General features: G+C 45.3%; 2 protein-coding genes across 8 annotated transcripts in view; one reads left to right on the forward strand and one right to left on the reverse strand.

Annotated features, from left to right (window-relative positions):
• KBTBD12 (kelch repeat and BTB domain containing 12) overlaps positions 1-626 on the reverse strand; it is a 53,750-nt gene extending 53,124 nt beyond the window's left edge. For 4 of the 6 annotated variants that reach the window (XR_014571367.1, XM_083795360.1, XM_083795356.1 and 1 more), the window contains exon 1: positions 529-626. The gene's annotated coding sequence lies outside the window, so the exon portion shown is untranslated. The remainder of the gene's footprint in view (positions 1-528) is intronic. The other 2 variants (XM_083795357.1, XM_083795355.1) reach the window with 1 other exon arrangement.
• MGLL (monoglyceride lipase) overlaps positions 1-19,908 on the forward strand; it is a 100,789-nt gene that overhangs the window by 36,458 nt on the left and 44,423 nt on the right. The window contains exons 1-2 of one of the 2 annotated variants that reach the window (XM_083795396.1): positions 797-982; positions 1,521-1,659. In XM_083795396.1, the coding sequence (XP_083651522.1) occupies positions 973-982; positions 1,521-1,659 (149 nt within the window). In that variant the 5' untranslated portion in view covers positions 797-972. Of the gene's footprint in view, positions 1-796; positions 983-1,520; positions 1,660-19,908 lie in introns of those variants that run through there. The other variant, XM_083795395.1, reaches the window with a different exon arrangement.

Below are 19,908 nucleotides of genomic sequence, written 5' to 3' on the forward strand. Positions count from 1 at the left end.
CCCCCCCCCCCCCCCAGCGCCCCCTGCAGGGACAGGGGCAGGCGGAGCCCCGGCGGGGGAGGCCGAGCCGGTGAGGAGCCCCCCGGGCTGGGCAGCCCCTGGGGAGCGGGGGGGGGGACCGGGGGGAGGGAAAAGGGGGGGAAAGGGGGGGGTACAGCCGCCGGTGCCCATCGCGCTGCTCCGCTCCTGGAGGGGTGCTGGGGGCTGCGAGCCGAGCCGGGGGGGGGAAAGACCTGGGCTAGAGTGGGTGCTCGGATCTTTCCTCCTCCTCCTCCTTTTCTCCTCCTCCCCTTTCTTCCTCCTCCTCCTTCTTCTTCTCCTCCTCCTCTCCCCTTCCTCCTCCTCCTCCTCCTCCTCCCTCCCTCCGGGCAAGTTGGGCTGCACCCGAGGCGGCTCGGCGGCGGGGCTCGCCGGGATAAAAGGACCCCCCCACCCCCCCCACCCCCCGTCCCTCCATCCCTCGGCTCCCCCCCCTCCGCCGGGGCCGCGACCCCGCCGGCGGCAGCAGGCAGGAAAGTTGCGAACAACCTGCGGCCGCAGGAACTTTGCGCGCTGCTCCGGCTGCGTGCGTTCAAGGTGCCTTTGATGCGTGCAGCAGCTTCTGGAAAGCGGGCTGCAGCTTTTCCCACCCGCCAGCCCTCCCTCTCCCCACCCTTCCCCTCCCACTTCAGCCCGCACACGCGATTTGTTTGAGGGAGGGGAGGGGGGGGGGAAGAGGAGGAAAAAAAAAAAAAAAAGTGATGAAATGAACAAGAAGTGGTGAAATTACCCAAGCGACTTTTCTCAAAGAGAGAGAGCAAAGCGGCGAGAGGAGCGGCGGCGAGCCCCGCGCAGCCCGCCCGGCACCGGAGCCCCCCGGGGGGGCTGCGTGCTCGGGGGGCTGTGAGAGCGGCTCGGCAGCGAGATGCGAAAAGCCTCAGCTGTTTGCCTCGCCATGCCGGCTTCCCACTAGAATGCAAAGCCTTGCACAGGATGAAAACAGGTTCGTTTCCATTTCTGCTGGGAAATGTTGCGCTCCCCACCGCCACCACCTTGCTGTTGGAGATGCCGGAGAAGATCTTCATGATGAAGCAGAGCCCTCTGCTGCGAGCCCTCCGCTCTTCTTCGGAGATGTTGAGACAGAGATAAATCTTTTATGCAGCTGTCTTTTCATAGCTGTGGCGGTTGCCGTACAATCTGCACTTGATTGCAGCTAAAATATTCTTTTTAAGATCCGTTTCACAAATAAACACAGATGGGAGAAGTGGGAGAGGCTGAAGTAGTAATGGTGGATTGATCTTCCTTCCTTCCCCCCTCCAGTGTCCTCTCCCCAAATGTGAGCCTTTTCTGAAGGCAAAATGCTCTCTCAGTTTTAAAGCAGGAAAGATCTGGGGGGGCTGTTTGGATGGGGCTTTGGAGGGAGACTTCCATCAGTGGTGCTTGCCTTACTGACCGACTTCCCTGAATGTCCGTGGCTACCGAGCCTCTGTCTTGCCTTCACCTGTCTTAAAGTATGTCTTGTTTCTTCCAACACCTTGCAGGTCATTCCTCCAGAATGCCAGAGGAAAGTTCGCCAAAGCGGAGTCCTCAAAACATCCCGTACAAAGACCTGCCCCACATCATCAACGCTGACGGGCAGCATCTCTTCTGCAGGTATTGGAAGCCAGCAACAACCGCCAGGTGAGCACTTTCAAGCAAATGCTCTTTTTCACTATCAGTAAATAAGACTCTTCATGTGATTATTATTTATAGCTTGGCTGGCACGCCAGGGCTGTGTGCATAGAGCTTTACAGAGCCGCTGAGAAGAGATGCCTCTCATCTGAGCTCCTACTGTAAGGAGTGTATTCCCCAAACCTTTACTGCCTCAAGTTCGCCTTACAGATGTGAACCAGAGTTACTTGAGCACAGCTGGCTCGGTTGGCAGTTTCAGTATGCTACAGGGTGGCACACGCAGGTGGCTGGTGCCTACCAGCAATGAACAAGTGTCTCCAAACTAATAGCACAGGCAATCAGGGAGGGATGAGACGATGGCTTAGTGATGTCTACTCTTGTTAATTTTCTTACTGTCAACAAATAAAAAATCAGCATCTGCCTTCAGTTTGGAATCATTAAGGTTGGAAGTTTGAACAGTAATAGCAGAAATCTCAGAGCAACAGGCAGGATTTGGTTTGACTACATTGCTTCTTGACTGCCTTTTTTTTTTTTTAATTTATGGTTAATGAGTGATTTAAGGACCTCTCACTGGAAACTGTCTGTGATTTCAAAACTGAACTCAGTAATAAACATAGGCAAGGAATGAGATAGAGAAATTTAAATAATGTCTTTTTTCATAATTTACATAATCCCCTTACTGTAATGGCTTTCTGTGCTTATTATGTGCTGATTGTGGTCTGCTATAGAAAGCTATTTGTGTTTCTCCCATAGTTATTTATGATCGTTCTTCTTTCTGCCAGTATCTGCTGTAAGATTCTGGCTTCATGTGTGTTTTGCTACCACTAGTTGTATAGGTAGCTACTTTACAAAAGTCTGGATGTTGTTTTATTGTTTTCTTTTAGTTCAAGCCAACAGGAAAAGCTATGTTTATCTTTTTAAATTTAAGTTTAAACAACTAATAAACAGTTGCAGGAAAAGTGGTTCAAGTGGTTCAGGAGTTCCACCTTTTCCTTGACCACCCAGTAAGTCAGACAACTTCATGCACGTCAGCCTGCAGCTGTGCTGAGATGGATATGTGCCCAAGTCACCTGGCCTTGGGTTTTGTGTCTGCCTACTGAAGGGGCAACACGAGTGGCGTACATTTGGGTGGTGGTGAGCACCTAAGCAGTGTATGCTGCCACCTTGTCCCCAGGGAGCAGCACTGTGCAGCCACCCCCCATAGCTCTGTTGCACCACTTGGGCTCTAGGACATGGGACTTGGCTTAAGATCATCCCCATTAAGATCGTCCACAACACATTTTATAGTAACCTCTAATCACTGCCTTTCAGAAACACAGAGGAAAGTTTTTGGCACCGATGTTTTACATATCCTTTGCACCAGCCTGGAGATTTCCTCTACTAGAAAAAAAAAAAAAAAGCTATCAAAACAAGCTTCTACTGTGAAATCAGCCTGTCTCATATTGTAATGCTAATTAATCATTAACTGCCCACAATGTTCTTCACCCAGTAGTGGAACTGCTTTCTCTTTTCATGTTTAATTTCTTAGCAAATTAGTAGTGAGTGGAGGAGTCTTTGATCAAGAAATGAAAGGCTGATAAAGAACTGAGAGTTAAAACTTGGTGTCTAAGTCCTCTGGGTAGTTAATTTTTTTAGGGCTCTGTGCACCAAGCAGTTAATTGAGAGAGCTTGCCCTAGTTGTGTAACAACAAAAGTAGATGGGATCAGTGTTGCTCATTTACAAGTGGTTCCTAAGTGTGTGTCTGTGTGTGTTTGCGTGTTTGTGTTTAAGGAGGGGGCGTGCTGTTTATTATTAGCTCTTTTGGCATTGTTATGTATGAGAGAGATTGGAAGTGACTGAGCAGCAAGTTAGTGCCTGGATTCTACAGTCAAGAATGCTCCCGAAGTGCTTTGATAGGCAAACCAAAAATACATTTTTTCCCTCTCACTTTTGAGAAGCAGCTCAGATTTTTTCTGCTTCATATGTAGAAGCTTGGCAACTTTCATCTAATTTTAAATGTTCAGCAAAAATGATCTATATATATGTATAGGGAGAGAGAGACACCTCAGGGGACTTTTACTGGCCGGTTACAATTATTCTGTTTCAAACACTGAAGGTAATTCTTTCAATCTTCTAACTCAATTGTTGATTTGGGTTGAAATCTTAACACTAATGAAGGACGCTATAGCAGTCAAATGGTGGGATCTTGCATTGATCCATTATGCATCTAGTCCCAGCCAGGGCTGCAGAAATACCTTTTCACTGCAGATGCCCAAAGGTTATCATTGACCTGGCTTCAATTAGAACAGAACTTACCATCCTTGATCCACCCCCCGGGGAGAAAAAAAAAACGGGATATCTGCCAAAGGAAAAATTAAAAAGTAGCACTAGCCTGGGGTTGAAGAGCAAACAATGGCTAGGCGCTCTCTGAGAGTGGGGCCAGCCAGCAGACATTGCCCTTCAGAGCTGGCGCTTCTCTTTTATCTCCTCAAACGGGCCCACAAAGGTGGATAAAGGCTGTGCCGGACTAATGTGCTGTAGCATTAAAGAAAAAAAATGGTTTGTCAGGAAGACGGGAAATTTTGTAAGGCTCTTTTGCTTCGCGGGCACAAATATCCAGGCTCTGATCCTGCGTGGTGTTGATCCGACTGATCAGCCCGTGCTGGTGCACATATGGACGCTTTGTTGTAAGTGCCACCGAGGCCAAGGTTGTGGTGCGTGTGAAAGGCACCTATTGTGAGTTCCTCAGCAGGGTCTGCTTTGTTTCAGAGGGGGATTTAGGTGATTACTTCGCAGGAAGCTGACACACAAAGGCACTCAGATGTCACAGTGATTAGATGGGGTAGATAAGAGTAGATATTAATGGGACTAAGGAAGGGGAGCGACAGTGTTTTCGCTTCTTTTTGGGGTGGGAAGTCAGCCCCGAGAGGAGAGCTGTGGAAGGGGTGTCTTGTACTGCTTGCTGGCGGCAATGCAGGTGCAGCTTCCCTGTCCAGCAGCCCTGCAAGCTACCCTACTTGTTGGGCCAGTTTCAGCCGAAAATGTAATTAAGCGGTTGTGCTGATTGTGGCTGGGAGGAAAAGGTGGTTCTGTTCTGGTGTCGTTTTCTTCAGTCGTGCCAAGAGCAGGGTTTGTGGAGCATGATAGCAAGTAACTGGCACGGGGAGCTCACCCATGAGCACAGAGCTTAGGGTCTGGGGAGGCAGAGTGTTTTCAGGATGGTGTAACGTTGTTTGGAGGAACTAAACTGGTGGTACCAAAACAGGCTGATCTCATGCCTGTGGCGTGTCCCGGTAGCTGAGGAAATCCTACTTAATGGAAACGGTGGAATGGAAATGGTTTTTGTGTAAACAAAAACAACAGCTCCATGCAAGGTTAAAACCCCTGCCACCACCCTGAGCCATCTGAGTCAAAACATGAGGTAAGAGGAGGTGAGGAATTAAGAAACCGTGCTCTGTTCCCAGCTCTCAGACAAAGCTGCTAAGAATAGAGGTGGGATGAGGAAGGGGAAGGAAAGTCGGGAGAAGTCAAGATATTTCCTTTGAGGCCCCAGAAGGGCTTGGAGAAGTTCAGAGATGACCTTCTTTTCCTCTCTGCTCTGTATCCTCGTAGCCTTCTCTGGATGCTTCAGCTGCATCACTGCCTAGATAAGTACAAACAGTTTGTGCTGGGGCACTTGCAGCCCCTCTGCGTGACCTCAAATAAACCCTGTGAGATTTGTTGACCCAGCTTAGCTTTTGAAAGGTGCTGATAGCCTGCAGCCACCGTTGACTTCAGACAGAGACAGCGATGCTCAGCTCTCGCCCTATAAATAAGGATAAACCAGTTGCTCTAGGTTGGACGCTCGATGCTTGAGGTGCTTGCAGTGAGATGTTTTTGAAAATGTGGATTCCAGACATCCTCGTATCTGAGCTTCCTCATCAGTCAAACAGAAATCATTATCTGGCTAGTTAGCACGATGCTTGTGTGTCTCCCCACGTAGGGGTCTCTAGGAGCACTTAGATGATTGCTGGCAATTGAAGTACGCTGCCCGAGGAGGCTGCCTGAAGCCGAGACACATGTGCGGGCCACATATGTTTTCCTGGCTGATCGTTAATGTACAGTGAAATGGCGTGGCTCAACTTTAGACACTGTGACCATGATTTAGGTGGACAGAGTGCAATTGTCTGAGTAAACACTGTCTTTGTTGGAGTTGTCTCAGTTCTACACCTGCAAAGTGTGATTAAAAACACAAAATGAAAGAAACAAAAACCACCCTCTTTTCTGTCTGCCTTTTTTTTTCCCCTCAGAAATGCCTGTCATTCTTTCGACTTGCTAGCAATAAAAGAACAAGCCAATAAGGAGAAAATATATTTTTCTCTTCCCGAAGGACTTTGCAGAAGTGCCTGTGGTGCAGAAATACAAACTGCCTTTATATTTGAACTGGCCCTTATACTGTGAATATTGCTTGCTGATTTTGGCACCTCGTTATCAGCATTTCCATGGCATTTCCAGAAGAACAGCACTGCTCCCAGCATGAGCAGATGACAAGGCTGAATTTGACTTTCAGACCCTTCCAAAATGACTAAAGAAACTGAAGTGAAGTCAAAGCAAAGGAAACCGAGTCACTAATTGTAACGTCTCTAATTATACTGTGCTAGTCTCTAGAAATACTTGCAGGAATTTCTAATTCGGTGCCACTCTAGAAGAACACTTTTGTTTGTGCTAATGAGGTCAACTTCAAACTAATGCATAAGGGCCAAATTTGTGTGGTGCAAAGTGACTGATGTCAGCGTCGTCTGTCGTAGGATGAATCGAGCTCTGTGTGTCTGATCACATCATACACAGTGCTCAGGGGAAATAAGAGCTTTTTGCTTAACGATTATCATTGTCGAACCAACATTCCAGGATTCTTGTGCTATATTGTTATCGCCTGAGTTTATAAAGCCTCCCTTTTCCAATTCACCAGCTGTATGCGTTCCTTAAATTATGTTCTCTTTGCTCTATATGACTGTCTTATTCACTGTGAATGGGGGCAAGCTTTCATGATTTCTTGTGCATTTCCAGGGGGTGGGCAAATTAATAAACCAGCTTCACCTAAGAGGGATGCTTTGACAGATAGGAGAGCAGCTCTGGTTCTTGCTGTGGGTGCTTCCAGCAGCTTTCCTTAATAGGATAGGTTCTTTTCAGTCCCTACAGGAATATCTGACAGAAGCAAATCTGCTTTTGTTTTTTCCATGGAATCCAAGGAAAAAGGCAAATAACAAAGAGAATAGCAGTGGTTATTAAACTGCCACTTTTAGTCATTGCACTGTTGGATCAGTTTCTAAGCACAAATGTGCAACTTTCCTGCAGGACAGTGCAACTACATGCGTGCTGGTGTGTGGGTACAAGGTGACTTTACGAGTTCCTTGTGGTGAATCTCTAAAATTTTATTAAAATGTCATCCTGGTACTGACACGACAGTTTTGGCTCTCTCTGCCGCTAACCTGATGAATCCTTGGAAACTGTGCTATCCAACACAGTCAATGTCAGAGGTAGAGATAGAGGAAAAGAAGAAAAATGATCTTGAGATTGTGCTGAGAACCTAACTTTCTGCTCATGATTCTGCTAGACACTGAAGGCTGAGAGAATGTTGCTTCTCTGGTGCAAGTAACTAAATTCATTTGAATTGGATTACGAGTGTGGTGATCAGTACTGGCTTTGTACTGTGACCCAATAGATGCCCTACCTGTCCCTCCAGGTCTCTAGCCCGAGCAGGCCAGGCCCTGCACTGGCTCTCTGCTTAGCCTCTGTTGCGTAAATTTCCTTCATGGCATCAAACTGGGAGCACTTTAAGCCAGTTAAGTTTTGAGGGTGGTGCCATAGCTGAACTTGACAAACTCATCAACTCTATCAGGCTTCTAGATGCAAGAGCTCTTTCCTTCACTAGCCCAAGAAATATATAGGTTTACATAAAATAATACAAGCAGTTACACACAGTTCCTTGCCTCAATTTCTTCAGCACTCTTGAACATCCCTTGGGAACACAAAACAGCTTTTCTAGATCATCACAAACACATCTACAAGAGTTGGCTGGTAGAGTTGTATTGGCTAGAAGAGGGTATTTTTCTGGATGCCAGTTGCAGAGAACTTGGCCTGTGTCTCCTTGGAAGTTCCCCTCAAGCTGCTGTGGCTTTGTGCTTTTCAGAGCCAGCATCTGATCTTTTTGTTCTTCTAGGGAAATTGCATTGTTCTAAGAGCTGTCCCTGCAGACACATTTGGCTGAGCTGCCTTCCCTAGGTCCAGGCATCCCATTGTCCTAATGTGCTTTCACTTGAATGGAGCCGTTAGTGTTTAACAACCTCCCATTGTTGCTTATCCAAAAGATGTGACACAACTCTGATAGCAAATGGCTGATTCTCCTTACCCTAAAGTATCCAAAGAAATACTGTTCCATCCTACTCATAGATTCATTACGTTATGTTTAGGCTGATCCCTTGCCTCATCACAACCCGGAGTTACACCCTTGACTATACCCATACATCCCTGCCCCTACTCTGCCAGCACCAACACTGACACTCTGTCAGTACTGTTTATTAACCTACAGTGAGGAAATTAGCAGCACCAGAGTAAAGTTTCTGATTATATTAATACCTCGAGTAATACCATGCTCCAAGAGTACTTACACTATAATGACAGAGACTCCCCTTCTGTGTGATATGCACTTGCTCTCCAGCCAGGATCTGTCTTCATTTCCGTGTGGCATGCCCTCACTTGATGATGGGAGCCTCTGAATCCTCTGAATCTGAAAGTGGTGGCAAAGGCATATTGCTGGACCTAGAAAATTTAGTAACAGAAAACAGAATACAGAAGTCAACGAGGAGCAGAGAACAGGCAAAAAACACAGTCAAGACTCTCAATTGCCAATGGCACAATGATTGGAAATTTAAATAATTGGACCCTTAACTTCTCTGTGCTTTTGTTTCCTCATCTAAAATTGGGTATAATCATACAGGTTAATGATGTAAGCGGGGTGACAGCTTGTTGCCAGAGAGAGTAGATTATTCATTGGGGTTTGGTGGTTGAAGAGTGATTGATGTTTGAAGAGAGATTTAAAAAATCTGCTAAGTGATGCATTAGTTGTTCTCGGCTTTTCAGCTACAAGTAAATTGCCTCAGCAGCAATCCACTAAAAGAAAGACAAGAGAAAAAAAAAAGAAACAAAATATTGACAACTGGTCTAGAGCCAACCATTCAGCGGTAATAAGGTAGTGATCATTTGCTCCAATATTGTGTATAGATGGGCAGGGAGAAAATGTACAAACCACTACAGAGTTAATAAACAAGAAAGATGACTGAGCTTTTTCAGCCACATGTGTCCTATGCTAAAAAGAGTTTGCTCTGTATGTTTTGTCTCTTCCTTGATCAAGCTTGAAGACTGCAGAGTGAGGGGAAAAAAATAAACCTTTGGCCCTTTGTAGAGAAGAAAGTTGGTTAAATTTGTTCTAAATGTCAGCAGGTTAGCTAGTTCACCAGCCAGAGAGACAGGTTTATTTTTATTATTCTTCAACATATTTTTTACTTTTCTTATTCAAAACAATCTCAGTAAGGCTTCAAATTCACTTGTCAAACTCCAGAAATCTTCAGTAGCTTAATTTGCTGGGCTAAAGGAGTGAGGAGTGATGAGGAAGCAGTAAGTAATTAAATTGCTTTGGAGATAACATCTAGCTGACTTAATGGTTAAGCTTTTTCTTTTTTTCTTTTTTTTTTTTTTAGTTTTGTGTGAGAGCTAGTCTACAATATTTGGAGTAATAAAAACTGTGTTCTGAGCAGCATGAGCAGCATTCATAATCTCATTTTATTAAAAGAATATTCAAGGGTCAGCCTTCAGTCATCATCTGGCCCTCTCCAAATGGTTTTAGCGAGGAGCACCAAGCATCTAAAACCAGGTTGTCCTGAAAATGCACAGATCATCTTACTGACATGATTAGCTGCCCACAGGTTCATTAAGACAGAAAACTTTTTAGAAATTGTCGTTCTCTTTCCAGGTTTGCCATGTCCCTGGGTGCGTAGCACAGGACTGGGGCTCAGGGAAACCATGGGAACACTTTGGCTCTGCTGCTGAGTTCCCACTGACTGCTGACCCTAAGGTTTTGCCGCACGCTGTGTGCCCATCCCTGCTGCTGGCATGCTGTGTTGCTGTGAGCGAGGCTTTTCACCTCTTGTGCTCAGTTTAGGTGGCACTTGGTAGGAAGGGTCAGCCCTTGCTTGGGGCAGGGTTGCAGGCGAGAGGACCTCTGGAGGGTCCCGTTCAACTCTGAATTACGTGGCTCTACAACAGGCACAGCTGCGCACTTTGTAAAGCATTCTGGGTTTTATGAATGAGGAGTGTTGTACAAAAGCCAGCTGTTGTTATTATTTATGCTATTTATTTACTGGTCACATTTCTCTGCGCTGAGGGATGGAAAAAAAATCAATCAGCAGATTCACTTTGTTTATATTCAATTTCACTTTCAGTGTTTGGAGAATGTTAATGTGCTAAACACTACTCCTTCCCCTAAAGCCCCTGGTTTTACACAGCCTGTAGAAACATTGCAACATTCCTAGGCATCGGTATACATTTCTCTTTTGAAGCACCATGCAACGGTTCTGACCCCCAAAGCTTTGCTTCTTGGTCTGTGCATTTTCCTGCTGCTTTAGGAGAGGTGGTCCCATCACTCGGCACAGCTAAATGTAGCATCAAGGCTTGTTTGAGTTTTGCTAAACGCCAAAAGTTTTCAGACATGCCCCTTTTGTTCCTGCCCCTCCCCAGTTATGTGGGCAGTTGGAGAACCTGACTGAACAGAGCTGTCTCCCTCCCTTGCCATGACCCCACATGCAAAAGCTCAACCCTCATCTGAGACCCCACGTCTCCCACGCCTGTGGTGATGCAGCTGATAAAGCTCTGCCCGGTCCCACTGCAGGCTGGAGCAGATGCACGCCTTGTGATCCCACAAATGGTGGCTTGGAAGTTGGCAGAAGGGAAGTTCAGGAGGAAAGACTGAGTGCCTTCCCTGCTGCTCTCTCACCCGTCAGCTCTGGCTCTTTCTTCGCCAGCAACACAGAGGAGCTGGAGCCAGGCTAGTAGTGGTGGGGTTAATAATTCTGGTGTTAATAGTGTTTGGTCTTGGTATTGTTGAGGCTTTTAAGAAATGGTCCCAAGTACGTGGTACTTTTCTGTTTCTGGTGAAGCCATCCACAGAAAACAGAGCGTTCCCGCAGCAGAATAACAGCTTGTGGTTTAAATAAATGTTGTTATTTCTGCTTTGCTGTAGGTGTACATGTATGTTTTGGTTCAGTGACTGCCAGATACTGTAAATGAGTATTGATTTCCTTTTCTATTTTAAGCTTTTCTGCAGAAAAGGCATCCCACATGCCTTTAGCTTTCTTTGCCTCTACCTAAAGCGATTGCAGCCAAGGATATATCTGACTAAATACCTCTTCAGTTCAGTATTATCAGTCATCCTTATTTCAGCAGTTGCACCCCAAGTTGTCCAAGTCCTCCTTCAACTTCTGGAGTTTAAAGCTATTATATCTAGCTACTTTTTGAGAGCAAATCAACGAGAGTGTTTAGACGTGGTGGCAAGCTGTCCCTGATTCACATTGGTGTGGCAGCCCTCCCTGCCATAGGGGACACAGCCTGGGAGCTGGAAATGAAAGAGCATTTCAGGAAACAAGCCTATCATAACTAAATTCTTTGGACAAACATGCTATCTCAGTATGACCAAGAAATAACACAGACCTGGATTTGGCAACTGTAGGCAGAAGTTTCTTTCCATTTGTTAGCTTGTAAATCATCCGTAGGTAAACCATTGCACCTCAGCTGCATTTCAAATTTACATTGGTTCGAGGCATGAATAAATGTTTCAGCCTTTAAAGCACATGTTCCAGCAATCACTGCCTTAGCAGGATTACTGTGTGTCACGTTCAGCTGTTTACTTTCAACTTTCTTTCATACCTCAGGTCTATGGCAAATGTGGAATACTAAATTAATTGGAACATGCTCAAAGCCTTGGCAAACGCTTTGCCTGTGACATTACTAATTTCCCAGAGGAATAGTTCCTGATATTGATTTTGACAGAGCCTGTAAAACCTCTCTCTGCAAAGGTTCTTCTCATAGCTTGGCGGGGCTGGAGTGCAGCTCTGGGATGTGCCGAGAGAGGATTATTCAGTGGAAATTAATGTGCTTAATCTCAAAGTATGCTAAAATATATATAACTGCTTTCTGATTAAGAAATCAATCCTTGAGTTTCTGTCTCTGAGTTTACGGGCTAATTCCATGCTGACTTTTGGAAAATCACACAGAAAACAACTGGGTATTTGGAGACTCATGTTATCTCTGACATCCAAACTGGAATTTTATAAGTGTGCAGGAAGTAATCAAGAGCTCCTGAGCATGTTATGGTGGTATTGCCTGGTACAAGCCATGCTATCAGGTCTAAGCATTTCAGGGAATTGAAGTTTTACGTTTTGCTTTAGACCATGGCCACACATGGGATTTGTACAGTCAGGGCTTTATTAGAAAGTAATAATAGCATGCTGTCTCAGGGTCACAGGACAGCTACAGTGTCTCACTCCTTACTTATTCACAGATCTCTTCAAAGCTAGTGGAAGATTTACCCAAGTAAGCCCCAAATGCCTGATCAAAGTACTTCGGTTGTGCAGTTTTTGTTACAAGAAGTGGCTTGGAAACACTCTGATCCTCTTGTGCCAAGTGTGCACTTTTCTGTTTCTTCCCTGTACAGGTGCCAGTGTAATGACCTGAATCATTCCTCTAATAACTGTTTCAGTATTGTTTGTCATGAGTTTTCTGCTCCATCCACTCCCTGAAATAACAGTTTGAGACTGGAGATGATTAGAGCTACGGCTAGAGTTTAAGACATGGATGATCCCATTTTTAAGAGCCATTTATTCTGTGGGGAGACTGGCAACGAAGAGCCCCTTGCTCACATGAGCCCAGGTTCAGACCACAAATGATGTCCAACTCCTGGCTCAACCAGAAGTCCTCACCTTGATACAGGAATACTGCAATCTAACCCTATCTCCTGTGCTTACGTAAAAAGGTGAGATTAAATTGTCAAAATGGGGCTTGGTTGTAACATCAAGAACATTCTTGCATGGCCTGAACTGATCCCTTAATTAAGCACACCTTCCCTTCTAGAAAGCCTGCTTTGTCTTCCCGGGTTGAGTTGGATGTGTCAAGCTACAAGCTCAGAGCATCAATAAGGAGCGACTTGCACTGTCACTGGAACTGGTGGGACTGGTGCTTGGATATGCCCGGACTGCAAGTGAGCTCAGTAACAAAGAACAGTTTTTACACAGATACTCTGAAACAGTCATACCTTTATACAGAAAACCCTTTTTGTTCAGTGAACAAGTTTAGTGCTCAAGTGGTGAGCGGAGCTGAGTTTAAGCGGTAGCAAGCATGCAGTAGAAATCTTTTGGCCTTTAATTGCAGCTCTTGTGCTTTGGAAGGACAGTCCACTTAATCACACAGCCTTTCTTTTTTCCAAGGGTTCATATCACCAAGCAGTGCCTGCACTTTGATTTCAACAAGAAACTGCTACAAGACTGGCTAAACTCTAATTTTTGTCCCTTTGCAAATCAGTAGAGGCTCAGTGCAAGCCCAGGAAAGAGGAGGGGGAGACCTGCAAGAACTGTTCTTGCTCTTACTTTCCATTTCTATTTCCTCTTCAGGAATCATGGTCCTGCAGCCATCTGCAGTGGTTTTGCTTCCCAGTGAAAATTAATTTTTAATAAAATTAGCAACAAGTCTTTTATTTTTCCTGATTTCCAGGTGGATTTATGTCAGAAACTCTTTTGCTTCTTCGAATATTCCCCATCCTCACCCTAAAAGTAATCTAAATATTTTGGGTGTGACTTCAGATTGACTTGAATTTTGCAGCTGATGTCTCCTCTTTGAATAATGTTTTGCACAGTCTTCTGAGAAAGACACCGAATACTTTGTGCATGCATCCTTGTAGCTCCCCTTGGAAGATATGACCTCCATTTTATCTCCCCTGTGCACAAGGACGTGCATGGGGCTGCCCTTTGCACTGCAGACGGGCTGAAGCAGAGCGAAGTACAGCGCTGGACTGTCTGATCCCAGCCTTTCTCCCAGCCAGGCCCAGCAGCAGTTGTGCCAGGGCTCACCTCAAGTGATCCCTGCCTCAGTCATGTGAGCGATGCCTACACTTGTCTCTTTGGAAATAGAAATCATAATTCATCCTTCAAGGATTCCTACACTTTGTAGAAGGGCAGCGGCAAGAGGAAAGCGCAGCTCCAGACCAGAGTGCTTGCCTGTCTCGCACATTCAGAGCAGCGGGTCTGCCAGGAACAATCCCATCTCTGATATCAAAGTGGGGGAGTGTCTCCCCGAGGCAATCCCCATAACCCTAGGATCCATTCACTTCAGTTTTATTCAAGAAAGGGGTGGGAAGATCCTGCCTATGAATTTCAAATTACACACCACACACTTCACCTCTGATCTCAGCCTTGTGTACCCTAAAATACTACTTCAAAGCCTCCTTGAAACAGAATGCAGCTGGTCAGAAGCGTTAACTTTGCAGAGATCTGTCCGGAGCTACGCAGTTGCAAGGTTCAAGTAATTCCTCCCCTCCCACCTCGCCTGAAGTTTCCTTCATCTCTTTTCCCTATATTAGACCACTCATGAGTTATTTGCGGCGGGGGCGTGCTTTTCAAGGAGCTACAATAAATCAGCATAGGCTGTTACTCCACATTGTTTTGTGCTGGCTCTGGCTAGATCCTGTTGAGTCTTTTGTTTTGAAATATGTCTGTACTGCCCGGTTCTGTCTCTGCTCTCTTGATTTATGGTATCTACACTTTCTGGTCTTTGTTGAACAGCCTACCCATGGTACTTCTCCTGGAGGTCATGGCAGTTCTCAAATCTCCTCCTAACCCTATTGTTGCGATTTTGAACTGCATTGTGAGCCAGGCCTGCAGACATGCATGCGAACAGCTGCTGAAGGCAAGAGCGTTGCTCACGGAAGCAGGCACAGATGTTAAGACTGAGCCCTAAGTCTCCATGATGTTAAACAGTAGGATGCTGCCCAAACTAACAGCAGCACCTCCGGGCAGGCTTGAATGGGAACTTCCAAGCCTGGGTAAATGGGGGAAAGGGAGGAGGTAGTTTGCTGGTGGGGTCTGTTTTTACATTGTCAGTTTAGGATCTGGACTGGAATGAAGCCACTGATTCTACTAGACTACGTCAAACTACATCAAACAGAAATGTGCAGAATCCTAAATCCCCACAAGCCCTATAAAATCAAGCAGAGATGTTGTAGTGCAACCACAGCACACAGTCCTTCGACACAGCCTCTGGCACTCGGAGGTGTTTCACAGGCTGAACAGCTACAGTCTTGAGATACTGCTTGCCTCAGTTCGTCTGGAAGAGGCAAAGGTTCCTCCAAATTTAGATCCCAGGGAGGTATCCGTGCTGATCACAGACAGCTTTTGAAGATCTCCAAAGAGGGAGACTCCAGTCTTGCTACAGTGTCTCTGGTATTAAGAGAAGGTCAATGTGGACTTGACTCCAGACTATTGCTATTCTGACTTGCTTTTTTTTTTTTTCTTGAGATTGGAAAAGTAGCAGTAGAACTGCTAGTATAAGGTAACATCATTAAACTCCAATGACAGCTGAAAACAGGTGACTGCCCAGATTATGGACCTATGTAGGCCAGCAGAGCAAAGGCTAAGGATGTGTTTCTCCAAAAAGCTGAGCAAAAGAGCAAGCAAAGCCCTTGAGCTTAATGAAACATGCCTCCTTGAAACATGGGCTGGAATTAGGAGCAAGGTCATTGCCTCCTGTGCCTTCAGAGGGACATAACTCTGCGAGTTTCCTGGAGACAGAAGAACAGCATGAAGGGACACACCTGACTCCACCATAAATTTTCCTGTCTAACCAGACACACCAGCCTGAATATTTGGCTAACTGCGTAGGTCACAAGTGTGCACAATGTGAGAGAAACTCCCATAACTTTTTGTAATCCCTGCCCACTGCCAAGTTCTGCCAGGGTCTCTTAGGGCTGCAGGTCACCTCAGAAAAAATAAAAAGCGCAAAAGCTGACTCAAATGACAGATACAGAGACTTCAGGTCTACACCCAAAGCAAGAGGCTCTAGAGACCTCCGGAGGAGAGATCACCCATGTCTTTTCCAGCGAAAAAAAATCATTCTTCATTACATGTTCTTGGAAATGATTAGCTGGAAGTTTCCAAGAAAGAGGTCATCTTTAACTGAATACCAAGGGTAGAAAATTGGAATTACAGTTAAATCTTGACAAAATTGCAATCTGCTGAGTGCATAATTCTATTATAGAGAAGGCAAAGGAAAGGATTTATATATATAAATCTTCATAATCAGTGAGGACTACTAACCCAGCTAACACAAGTGTGCATACCTATAATTGATTTTCTGTGACAATATCCTGTAGAAGCAAAATAAACATAAACAACACTAAATTTTTAATAACTTTAAAAGGTTTGTGATCAACTATTCTGTTCCTTGTCCAAAAATGTCACCAGTGAAATGTTTTTGATAAATAAGTGTTCATTGTTCGCCGTATTTCTAGGAGTCAGGCTGATGCTGCCTACAAGGGAGTTAATAAATCAGTTGGAACAAGGCAACCAAACCTAATGCTCACTTTCAGTGAGCCAGTGATTTTCTGGCAGCCTCACTAACTCAGAGCTTTCCTATCGGTTAATTTAAAAAAAATTACTTTAGGAATTTGGTGTCAAGTATTCAAAACTACAAAAATCAGATGTTCTTTGTTAGACTTGATCTGGTTCTAGCAAAAACATACATAATATCAAATGAATGCATGGTTGCCTTACATAGAATAACATGGTATTAGGTTAAGTTGCAAGGGCCTGGTTCAGGAAATCACTTCCGCATGTGACTAAATCAGTCCTAACTCAGAACAGCATTTATAAATCCTTTTTTTAAAGTTCAATCTTGTACGTTATAAGTCCCACTGACTTTCATGAGTCGAAGGGAGTTTCCTGAGGTTAAGCAAGTACTTAAATACTGTTATGAAGAGGGATGTTTTCGAATGGGGTGGAAAAGATTGAATTTTTTGTATATGCAGTCATAGGAAGCTTGTCTTCAGTTCTTTGGTCTAGTCCCAGTGTTCTGGGTTATTTTCTGGCAATAAAGGAGCATTCTTGGGGTCCCACAGAAGTATCTCAGTCCCCAGAGGACACGATGTTAAGATCATAGCATCCTGCTCACAACCTTCCACATCTAGTTTGGCTTCCACATGATTTTTGTGGCCCTGTCTCAACCAAGAACAAGCAAGAACATGTGTCTTGCACCCTAGCAGGACCCCAGCCCTGAGTGTTGTTCCTGGCCTCCAGATGCCATAGCACATCACCTTTCTGAGTTTTGTTTTGTTTTCTCTATTGAACCCTGCTTTAAGAGAGTTCTCGCTCAGTTGTGTAAGCCCTGTGCTACCATTTGTTTTTCCCTCAATTCTTCTTTTGCAATTGACTGTGGAATTACATCTATAAACATTCGTACTGTTGCAACAGGGCTAAGCAGAGGTGGCAACATGTGCCCAGCAGTAAAGGTGGGACCCTCTACAACTGGTTCTGCTCTTGCACCGGTGCCCGAATCCCTGCCCTGCAAGGGCTGCTCCCCACGCAAGAAGGCAAATATTGGAAGGTGTGTGGTAACAGTGATGAATACGCAAGGATCAAAAGCAGCTTAAAGTTTAGATCAGCTGGTGACCTCTCCGAGAAGTAGGATGGAAAAAAAAAAAGCATTCCTCTGTTGTTGTGCACACCACCTTTCTTTGTGCCATAGCCTGACCTCTACCACTCCTACTTTCTACTTTCCTCCCTGGTGCAAGAAAGCATGTCTGCATGTGTCCTGCACCGCCTGCACGCAGGGCACCTCTGGGTGCTGCTTGCTCAGCAAGGTGCTGCTGCAGCACGGGAGGACTGACAGCAGTCATGGACAACCAGCCCAGTGGAGATGTGGGAGCAGGGGCTGGTCACCGGTATACACCATTACCTCCTGATGGCAGATCAATAAACGTAGCCCGTAATTGAACTGAATGGTAAAAAAAGACAAATATTGTCCTGCCCACTTGTTGTGCTAAGTAACCACATCTGTTTGCCCAGCTATGCAGTACCAGGAGACAGAAACCTGCAGGTTTCCTCCTCCTGAGCTAGGGGGAGGAGGCTAAGGGAAGGGCAGGGATCTGTGAAAAAGGTTGCTTTTGCAAACAGCAGTCAATAAAGCTAGTTTCATTTCATATCCATAATTGCTACTCCACTGGTTGCTTACTGCAATGCGGATGCTTACTCACACTCCAGATTACACCTTGGCTTTGTGTGAAGACACACCTGTGGAGTGTGGGGAAATTGTGCTGTTGTGTGATCAGGTGCATGCTAGGTGCTTTCCTGAGCAGAATTCAAAACAACGTTTTGGCAGCATTTCGAGATATTTAGGAATTTGGTTCCTCCAGCCAAAGCCAGCTGAAGCATCCAAAGATGTGTCAGGTGGCCCTGCCTGCGGTTAGAGACTGGAATTCATGGGTTCAGGCACAGGTCAGTCTTTACAAGAATTGCAGAGTGTGAACAATGTTTTCTACCTGAGATGTGTGTGTTTGCAAGGATTTCACTGGTGAAATTGCAAGAGCTGAAGGTGAAGAAATTTCTCCCCAGGATCAATTTGATACATGACCAATACACAAACCTTGCTTAAACAAAACTTACAAAGGTATTGCAGTCCCCCGCCCCCCCCCAAAAAACAAACGAAAAAAAACCCACAAACACCACACCTTAAAACCTGCTGGGTTTCTGTATTAATTTTAAACGACTTGCAGAAACCCCTCTGCTGAAAGCAATCTCTGATATTCCGTGTTTCTTTCTTCCCAGCCATTGCAATAGGAAAGAGCAGGCTGCGATACAAGAGCAGGGGTGTCTGCAAAAATGTTTACATACAGTAAAGAACTGCTGTCAGTCAAACTAATCACTCACTGTATTTTCATGCCAGCTTGCCAGTGAAAATATGTGCACCACGTATTTGCTATACTGCCTTCAGGTATTCTTTGCCAAATCTAGACTTGTTTTGCAATGGAAAATGGAAGATTAGGGGAAAGAGCTAAATCCTTCAATCCTGGCTCCGATGATGCTCAGACTAACTTCAGTTTTCCAGGTCATTGTGTTTGATGCATGGCCCCCCTGCATAGAGACCCTGAACCTGGCCCCAGAGACCTGTGTAGAAGTAACCTGGGTTTTAGTCAGTAAATCTCCTACTTTTCATTACACAACAGCAAAACAAGCTACTTCTGTGTGGACATAACAGTTTGGAAATTTCACTCCCTGTTTATGACACCACGTTTTCATGGGACAAAACTTTTAAAAGTGCCTAAGTCATCTTGACAGCTTCTGCCATTAGGGATCTTAAGGCACAAACAGTCTCGGGGAATTTTACTCAGTATTTTGCTCTATTCTGTAACGCCTGACATTTTTCATGCTAGAATGAGAGGAGAGGTTGCAGGAACACCTTGCTGCTTTGAGGAATGGAGTTCTTTCTTTTCTCACTGGTTTCACAGAAGATGAGGGGGCTGAGCATCTAGCAGGATGCTGTCAGGCGAAGTCGTGGTGCTGCAGCAGTGTGAATGAGAGCAAAATTAGGGCTTTGCTGTCAGGGTGATGAAATAATAGCAAGCATTCCCTGGCAGAGTTCTCTTCACCAGCTTCCCATTAGGTTTCATTCACTTGATGCATTCCAGTGCATACATTCAAATCATATTTCTCTGAGAAATGAAGGGCCATATGCACTCCGCCAAGCCGCACCTTACTCCCTGTGCCGAGTCAGCAGAAAAAAAAAAAAAAAGAAAAAAAAGGTAGATCCTGTAAAGAGTAACAGGGGGCTTAAATAAAACCCCGAGGAGAAAAGCTGCCAAGAGCCAGGTAGCAAGAGCTATACATCAGAGAGACTCAGCCTGACTGATTCTGTTGGATGTCGAGGTGATGGGTACATAGGAGTCTTCTCTCACATTTCCTTAATTTCTCCATCAGAGTCCTGGGCATGCAGTGCCATTGCTTGTCATACTGCAGAGCCCGGAGCATGCAGGTTAGCAGCCCAGCTTTGCTTCATGCTCTGCTGCTGCGTTCCTTAATGTCTGACAGATCTGTCAGCCCCAGACCTGGGGACTGTGGTGTGTGGTCTCTTCGGGTCACCCAGGACCAGAGCTGAGATCTCAGACCATTACGCATAGGTGGAGGCAGAAGCATTTAGACAGGGACTGC

Source organism: Anser anser (assembly GCF_964211835.1).
Source record: "Anser anser genome assembly, chromosome: 12".
In the NCBI taxonomy this organism is placed as follows: domain Eukaryota; kingdom Metazoa; phylum Chordata; class Aves; order Anseriformes; family Anatidae; genus Anser; species Anser anser.